The 8947-nt window shown below is 41.6% G+C and overlaps 1 protein-coding gene across 4 annotated transcripts in view; it reads left to right on the top strand.

The window, feature by feature from the left end:
* Positions 1–8251, top strand: part of LOC110063375 (serrate RNA effector molecule homolog) — a 73667-nt gene extending 65416 nt beyond the window's left edge. For all 4 annotated transcript variants that reach the window (XM_089270496.1, XM_089270497.1, XM_089270495.1 and 1 more), the window contains 4 exons: positions 1–70; positions 5679–5769; positions 5881–5919; positions 7868–8251. The exon at positions 1–70 is cut by the window's left edge and continues 93 nt beyond it. In XM_089270496.1, coding sequence (XP_089126622.1) covers positions 1–70; positions 5679–5769; positions 5881–5919; positions 7868–7946 — 279 coding nt within the window. In that variant the 3' untranslated portion in view covers positions 7947–8251. The remainder of the gene's footprint in view (positions 71–5678; positions 5770–5880; positions 5920–7867) is intronic.
* The last annotated feature ends 696 nt before the right edge of the window (positions 8252–8947 follow it).

The following is an 8947-nucleotide window of genomic DNA, read 5'->3' as shown; positions in this document are numbered from 1 at the left end:
CAGATGTATGGACATCAAGGCGCGCAATCGATGATGGGATGGGCTCCCAGACCTCAAATGATGATGTATGGTGAGTGTGCGGAGGGTTCCTCAGGAGCGCTTTTGGAACTCAACATAAAAGCTAATTGCGTTTTCAAGGAACGAGAACGCATTCTTATTTCGTTTCGGCCTGTCTGCAGTCGCGAGAAATCGAGATATTTTGTGAAGACTGAAAATTAGCCGCCCCTCTTTTTTTTAGGGGCTTTTGGACTCGTTTGCGTGTCCATCTGCTACGTCATTCTTGTTTTATTGTGTTGCTTCTTTCGTTGTTTTGGACGTTTTGGGGTTTTCTTTGAACTGGTTTTTCACTCTGATTGCATTCGACCAAAAAAAGGGAATGCAGTTTCAATGCAAACCGGCGTGAGACTTTCTGGCCTGGTGAAAAACAAATTACATCATCGCAAAGGACGTGTATACGAGACAATTTGCTTTTTCGATCGTTCGCGATCGCTCGTTTCTAATTCTAGGAGTTTTGATTCTGGACCATGCGTGGCCTGTTTGGTCAGGATGCGAGATGACGTGCTTTTGTTACATATCTAGAACAACAATTATTTATTCTGTTTCTGAACACGACTTTGAATCGCCTTGACTTTGGGGTTTTAACCGTGGGAACAGCTGTATTTCATTGGTTATATTTTGATTACATTTGTTGACATTTTAAATTACTTTCCAGTGGCCACAAATTGTTCAGTATTCAGCGAAGGTCAAAACTGAATCGATGGAAGAGTACTCTGAAGCCAAGATCTATAAGAGCAAGCCAGAACTAAGGAACAACAATGTAAATGCTGACTATTTTTATTCATCAGCGGAAATATTCGAATCAGTTGCCGGTCGCACGGCGTTTGTTTACGATAAACCACGGATAAACCGGCACGTGAGTGCAATTGTTTGCTGATATTTGTGCTTCTAGCTTAGAACGCAACTCTACTGTTACCAATAAAAGTGAAAATGAGATGTTTAACATGAATTTTGAAGGCAAATGTTCGATTAATTTAAACTTGTGAGTTTACCGAAACTGGAGCCGTCACGCAAGGTGTCATCAAAGGTCATCAAATGGGACCTCAACTTACTAACAGTAAAGCAAGGAAATCAAATAATCCACAGAAAAATAGTGGCCTTTGCCATTACGTTTTATCTGTCTGTGAAACTGCAGCTGTTCACAGAGATCATGATTTCAGCCGGGGATTTCAGCAACAGAGAGGAGGGGGACGTAAGGGTTTAAGGTGATGCGGTTTTGCGTTATTTTTGGTGTGGTTTGGCGGAAATCTTTATTTTACCCTACGGTACTGCGCTTTTGTAAGACACTGATAAGACTAAGCGGTGTGCGTTTTTCATAAATTTTCGATCGCGGTAGTCGGTAAAAAAGAGTCTTCAGTCGTCTGCGTTTTATTACTCGGTTCCTGACGCTTCCGATGACTTTTGATCTTTTGTTTATGTTTTGCAAGGGACCATTGTTGTGCAAGCAAGCTTTGCTGTTTGTAATTTCCGCTTTTTCCAGTTAATGATTGGTATGATTAACCATTTTATCCAATGATACGTCGACTTGTTGACTTTCCGAGCTGGGAATCTTTCGTTCGGATTTCCTGCGGTATTTGCCGTGGCCTCGTGCGGGACAATGTCTGCCGAGCAAGAAGAAGTGGTCTAACGGCTCAACTGTACTTTAAGTTCCTCCTTATAACACAACATGAAGTGCCCTTCATAAACACGAGTGAAGCGACAAAAAGGTCGAGTTACCGAACAGAGAACAGCAAATGTACCAATGTCATCAACCGTAGAAGTCCTGTAGGCTAGTCAACCCCATTTTACACTAGCATCTTGACGAATTTTCACCAAAAAAAAAACTGGCGGAAAGCTTACGTTGTGTAGCATTGGAGGGGTTTCCAGTGCTGAATTTGTAAACATAGTCTCCTCCGCAGCCGTTTTTTGGGATGTCACGCAACGCTCCTCCCAAAGAAACGGCTGCTCACATCCGAACAACATTCTTTTCCTTTTGTGTTTGTGGTTTGTTTGCGCTCTGTTGAACAGACCAATCACATAATGGCAAAGTGTGAATGACGTAAACTTTCGCGCGAAAAGGCCTGCGGTGCGAACAGGCGAGGGATTTCTGGCTTTTGTTTCACGCCGCATGTCGCCAAAAATAGGCGCTGTTCGCAGGCTACGATCATGACGGACGAAAAAATTGTAAATGAAAGCTCTAAGTACAAAAGCTTCATGTGCTCATCGCTATGTTCAGCTAATGAGAGAATATATATTTTCTGGAAATGTCAAATTGTAAGCGTCAATCAAGGGCTAAACGCCTCCTACAGATTGAAATCAGGAGGAAAGAGATGCATTCAGAACTCACTGTCAACAAATCGAGCGAAGCTACTTGATTTCCTAGTTCCTTTATTAAGTTAAAATAGATATCTTCCTTCTCGACAAGCTTGAACTTTGAAGAGTCTTCAGCTACATAGAAAGCTCGTTCAAGCGTCGCCGGTATTTTTCGGCGTCCCTAAACAAAAGCCGGGAATCTGTATGTTCGTTTGTGACATCTCCCACGACGGGATACAAAGATAAAAAACATTCTCTGATTGGACAAGTTTCAAAGGGCGAATTTGGCGCGAAAATGTTCTTGAAAATGGAACGGAAGCGGTGATTGGCTAATTTCGTGAAAGGAATGTTGTTCGTATGTGGGCAGCCGTTTCTTTGGGGGAGCGTCGCGTGACATCCCAAAAAACGGTTGCGGAGGAGACTTTCGTAAACATCGATGTTTTTCAATTGGCTAACTCAGCAGTATTCGTGCGTACGCGAGCGCACTTATATTAGTTCCACGGCAGCATAAGGAAGTCAGTCCCACGGACGGGTGTCAATTATTGGTCTAATAATAATAATAATAATAATAATAATAATAACAATAACGATAACGATAATGATAATGATAATAATGACTTTATTATCGTGTCAATTACATCTAGCAGTGGAGAATCCCCGCTGCTAATAGGGGACACAACTAGAGCTATCTAAGAATAATATACAGAAAAGTCCTATAAGAGAAATTAAAATTGTGTGTTATAAAGTTTTTACTGAGTCATGGCAGTCGTCGATACTCGTCAGAGTGCATGATGTTAAGGTCAGTTATAATATTACAGTATTATTTTATGAGTGCGATGATCATACGTTGATTGAAATTAACGTACACTATTATCAAACTAAATAAGGTATTTCTAATGGAATGGCGAACTAGAAGTAATGATGACGGCGCCGTAGCACATTTGTTACTACGGTTTTGGTACATTTCCATGCGGTATTGCGTTTTTTTACGTTTTTAACACGGTTTTGCGGCTTTCGGACACCCCTTACGCCCCCCTCAGAGAGCTCAGTATTACCAACCAACTACGCATATATATGCGTAATTAATGGTCGTGCTCTTTGTACCACTTGTGACGTCATCGATTTAAATGTCATCAGATATTCTTGATAAGCAGATAGTAGTACTAGGCTAGGCCTTTCCGCACAATGGTCAGGTTTAGATATCGACGACATTCCCACGTCGCAAATCGAAAAACAACGTTATCAGTTTTGGTGCAAAAACGGTGGTAAAATGGTCCACTACGCCTATGATTGATCAAGGTCCATTTCTAGGCTTCGCTCGTAATTAACATCCAACTTTTCACGGCAGCCAGAAGGAACATGCAACGCAAAAGGTAGCCAGTGTAAAAGGGCCGAGAAAAACAGAAAGGAAAGGGGCAACAAACAAAATTAAGAACGGTTAATGGCAAAAAAAAAAAAAAGTCCGAAGTCCAAATTGTGGCTTATGCGCATGCCCGGAATTGAAATTTTGCTCAATTTTGAACCTATTCCTTGAAAAATCTCTCCTGTTAGTAAAAAAAAAAGCTCTCTTGGCAAAACTTAGGCTTATTTAGCGTCATGGCAGCTAAAAACCCTGACTAAACGGTTAAAAACGGTATTTTTTGGCGAAAGTTTGGTATTCAAAGGGTTAAGTTGTATCACACGTACAGACATAGAACGCACTCATAATCTTTGATCACTACTATTATTATATGGCTTGCTCTGTGAGCCGGCAAGATGAATCAAATCCTGCGCTGTGAATGGCTACCCGAGCGGGCAAGATAGCTCCATCTTGCCCGCTCGGGACTACTCGCCGTGTCCCGCAAGGAAAATTTCCCCGAAAGCCACATAGTAAATCCTTTATTGAACAAGCTTGTTCGGTCAAGATGGTTGGATATTGTCCTCGTTCTTGTTTTTGCGAGTTTATGGACCGCGACTCCGTCTCGGTCCATAAACTCGCAAAAAAAGAACTTGGCCAATATCCAGCCATCTTGACCGAACAAGCTTGGTCAATAACCCATATGTATTTTAATAGTAGTAATCGTAGATTAAAGAGCGCGTTTGAGTTTTGGTAGGTTTGGTATGTTAAAAAAGCAAAAATTCTAGGAACAGCATTTTGTGCCTGAGCAGTTAGGCGCAAAGCACGTGCATACGAGAGAGTTTGTTCTCGTTTATACGTGTATTACGTAATATTCGTTACGACTGGTTGGTATAAAACACGGACTGCAGCTAGTAGGCCGCATTTAGTCTGCAGTCCGCGTTTTACACCTGAGTCCGTGTTTTAACCCAGTCCGTAATGCTTGGTCCGCGTTTTATACCTAAGCCCGTGTTTTATACCCAGTCTGTAATGCTTAGTCCGCGTTTTATACCTAAGTCCGTGTTTTATACCCAGTCCGTAGTCTGCAGTCCGCAGTCCGCAGTCCGCAGTCCGCAGTCCGCAGTCCGCAGTCCGCAGTCCGCAGTCCGCAGTCCGCAGTCGCTATTTTATACTAACCGTGTAAATCGACACAAACGATGTCTCTTTCGTCGGTATGCGAGCCGACGTGCTTTTATTACTGAACTAGGACAATTATTTTGTTTACGAACACGACTTTGAATCGCCTTCGCTTTGTGGGAACAGCTACAGGGCATTTTCACTTCGGAAATAATGAAACGAAGGACGTGTTGGTGTACCAAAGCAATCCTGTGGGAGTTGAACTCATTTCCTATGTAAACACTTTCGTTGGGTTTATGTTACATATTTTGCGCACAGAAATCCAGGCCAGCGAAGTGAAACTGCACATTTCCTCCTTTGATTTATTCAGCAGGAAGCAGCGTTGGTTTTGGTCGAAGAGAAGAGGGTACACAAAACCCAGCCAAACTGCTACAGCTTTCTATTAGTGTGAAAAGTCGTACACATTTCGTGAAGACATGTCTGAAAGGTTTTTAAATGCCATTAACACTGACTTTGAACTTTAAATAAACAACTTATCCGCTGCAGTCCACAATGAGCTGCCTCGACACTCGAAAGTCCGCAATATTGTACAACACTCGAAAGAAAGCACATGGACGAACATGGAATGACGTCATTCGCCCCTGAAGAATTCTTTTTTGGGGGACCAAATTGGTGTTCACAGGAAGATACATACGTGTACCGCTAGAGCAATGCCTCTCAGTTTTGCTGTAATGAATCAAACGAAGATTGCCAAGGAAAATGTTACAATTCATATCAAAAAAAAGAAGTTTTGCTTATCTGTTGACGGTCAGACGTTAAAAACAGGTTGGTGTGCTCGTTTCTCATGAGTTCAACTAAATGATTTTGCTGTCAATAGGTCCTCGCGGTCCGTATACTCCCCCGACCTATGGAGGGTATGGACATGAAATGTATGGCAGAGGACATACTTTTCCCCCGAAACCAAGAAGGTAAGAGTTTCTTAATAAGTTTCTGTAAACAGTGGGGACGATATCAGCGGCAGGATATCAGCGGTTGTGATTCAATGAAAAATGTTAATTAAACATGGTGTTTTATTTTAGATTTGGGTACGGCGCAGGACGAAATAAACCGAGCGACAGGTTAGTTGTATACAAATTCTTCACTTTGCCGTTCGCTGGACTCTGTGATAGAACAATAACTGTTCTATCAGAATTCTTGTCATACACAGTATGTTGCCCAATTCATATCCGACAGTTTAAAATTGCTATATTTTCCCTTACTCGATTACTTGAGGCCAGAAATTTCAGCCTGAGACAACTCATTTACTTCAGTTTGATTCTAAAAGGTTTAGGGTTCTGCCTTCTTACGGTGGTACAATTTTATTTTGTGCGAAGTTGCTTGGTTACCCAGTATACGCACAGCTGATAAAATAGGATCAAAGTTAAGATTTGTCTCAACTCCGCTTCGCCAGAATGTTTGAAAAAATTGGCTGAAATGTTAGTTTCGTCAATTCAACGTAAACTCGTCAAAATTAGTAATTTTCACGTAGTAGTTTTAGGGCCTTTTTACAAGAAGAGAGGGTTACCCTAGCAAGGGCGTAACACTAGCACTCACACATTTCCTCTTTTTTTTCTTCGTCGTGTTTACAAGGCAGCCAGGGTTACCCCGGTAGGCGGGTTACCCTATCTGCGTGCTAGGCTTAACCCGCTTGCTAGGGTGATCCTCCCTCCTTGTAAACAGGCCCTTAAAGTTAGTAACCTAAGAAAGATCAAAACTAGGGTCCATCTGACTACATTTGACGTTGGGTGACAACCATATTCTAATGTCGGTCTTGTGAGCCACGTTTTTTAGTCTCAATAGGCTTTTTAATACGGGTACTCACTCCTCGATCATAAGAGAACTGAGCTCTTTGGGAAGGAATTAAAGCCCATCGGACACAAAAGCATTTAGCTGAGCAGTCGATTACGCGAGTCCGGGAGCTCAGCTAAGAACTCAACGTTTTTCACCGCAGACATTGAAGAAAATAGGGAGATGACCCGTGCTTCTTTATTGGGCAGCTAATTTTTCCGACTCACAAGAGATAATTACACCCCGTGAGACAAAAAAATAATATTTCCTCACGGTTTCCCAAGGCGAAAAACGTTCACACTCAAAAGAATCTGGGCGAGCTCTCGCGTCGAATGACCAGGAGCTCAGCTGGATGCTCTCATCTGTGAGAATAGGCCACATTCTGTTCATATTCTAACATAGTTCCGAGGCTTTCAGGACAAACCACTATATTTGGTAGTGTTTTCTTTGTATCCAAGTCTCTTTTGGGAATTGACGGACAAACGAAACTTGAAAACACTTGCAATTTTGTCCTGAAAGTCTCGGAGCCATGGTAGGATATTGATATATCGAACGTAGCGTATTCTTGGCCATACCTTGGAGATAATCATGGAATGAAAGATCACCAGAGTGGGTGAGCTCTGCCGCGAAGCTCAGTGTCCTTTAATTTACAGCACTAACATAAATCGAGTAATAAGAAACTGCTATGTGAACTAACTAATCTTGTGCTATTGTCAGAGTTACCTCAACTGCGTCGGGTTTGTGGGAGGGGGTTTACACCCACTTTAAATTGTCGAAAAAATAGCGTGCCTCGGAACCACCTCCCTAAATTTTTTTTAAACTTGGCGACTGAAACTTTGTGTTTTGACTTGATAACGATAATCGAGAAGTGGAGTAACGAACTCATTTTATAGTTATAAGAAAAGTGAGGGTGTTTTTAACGGCATATGCATATATATTTGTCTACCGATGAGTGGACTTTTTCTTGAACCATTATTTTGGCATCAGTTGAAATAGAGTGATATCATTGATTCATCAAAGAAGAAGTTCTGGAAACCGTTTTAAGCGACCATAAGCTGGTGTATTTCCGCGGTTTTGGTATCAACCTTGAATGTGGAACGGGAAATACACTAAATTTATTGTTGTATTGTTCTTGGGTCGTTATTGTTAAAAAATTATTGTCATTATGCAGCTCACTTTATCTTAATTGGCGTAAAAGCGTTGTGTGTATGATAGAGTTGGATATATTTCTTTTAACAGGGGCGGTTTCCATCGTGATCCAAGACAGATTGTACAATATAAAGACTTGGATGCCCCAGATGACGCTGATGCCTTCTGAAGTGATTTCGTCATTTTGCATGTTCAACCGGCTCGCTTTATTGTCAAGAAAATGTCACCCGGCGAAATCAGTGTATTTATCTGTCCTTAAATATAAGATCACTGAACCGAAAAAAAAATATTTCAGCTCTTAGCCTTAAAATACAGTAACTACGGTAGGCCTGTCAAATATCTACAGCTTGTCTTAGTTAGGCTAAGTAGTCTGTTTTTACGTATCTGTAATTAGTTTAGGGCTAGTTACTCTTGTTAACATCGAAAACAAGACCAATGGTACAATAAAGGATCGTCCATGTTACTAAGCGGTAATGTTCGTCCCATTTTAACAGTCATTGTTTAGGTTTTTTTCCTTTATCACAGGCTTTCTGTTCAGCCACTGGTTGAGAGAAGGGAAGAAAAGGGCGGGCTTGGCAATAATTGCTCATCAGTCAGAAAAATCACACTCGTGCCGTGTTTTCACGAGAGAGGTTTACTACGGTTTCTGCTTACCGAGGTTTCGTAACTAAACTGCAGTTATTAGAGAAGCTGTTTACACGGAACTAATTAACTAAAGTAGACCGCATACAACGGACGGTTTTAGGTTTTCTCGGAAAGCAAGTGCTGCAATGCTGCACAGAAACTGTCGGAAAATTACAAAATTTCTGACTTTACTCCAATGCCAAACGCAGGTCGTTGTCAGTTTGGAGGCAGTGATGTCGAGCCAAACTCTCCACAAATGTAGAGCTTTGTAGATGAATAGTGAAAAGAATTTTGATATCTCGCTGAGCCTCTTCCAGCAAAAAACCTGAAATGGCATCTGCCATGGAGCCCGGGCTACGTAGATGTTTACCGGTACTTCTTCTTATTCGGGGCCGCTTTAAATTCTAACATTTGCTTTTCTTCTCCATAGACCTCAATTACGATATTTTTCTCTCTCTCTTTGTGGTAGGTCTTCTTCTAGTTGCGCCTGCATGTACACTGCAACTAAGCTACGCAGTGAGCTTCTAACAGAAAGGAAACGCTTAC

This window comes from Orbicella faveolata, unplaced genomic scaffold (genome assembly GCF_042242905.1).
Source record: "Orbicella faveolata isolate gen_17 unplaced genomic scaffold, um_ofav_v1 contig_34, whole genome shotgun sequence".
NCBI lineage: Eukaryota > Metazoa > Cnidaria > Anthozoa > Scleractinia > Merulinidae > Orbicella > Orbicella faveolata.
This window is presented reverse-complemented; position numbering and strand designations above follow the sequence as displayed.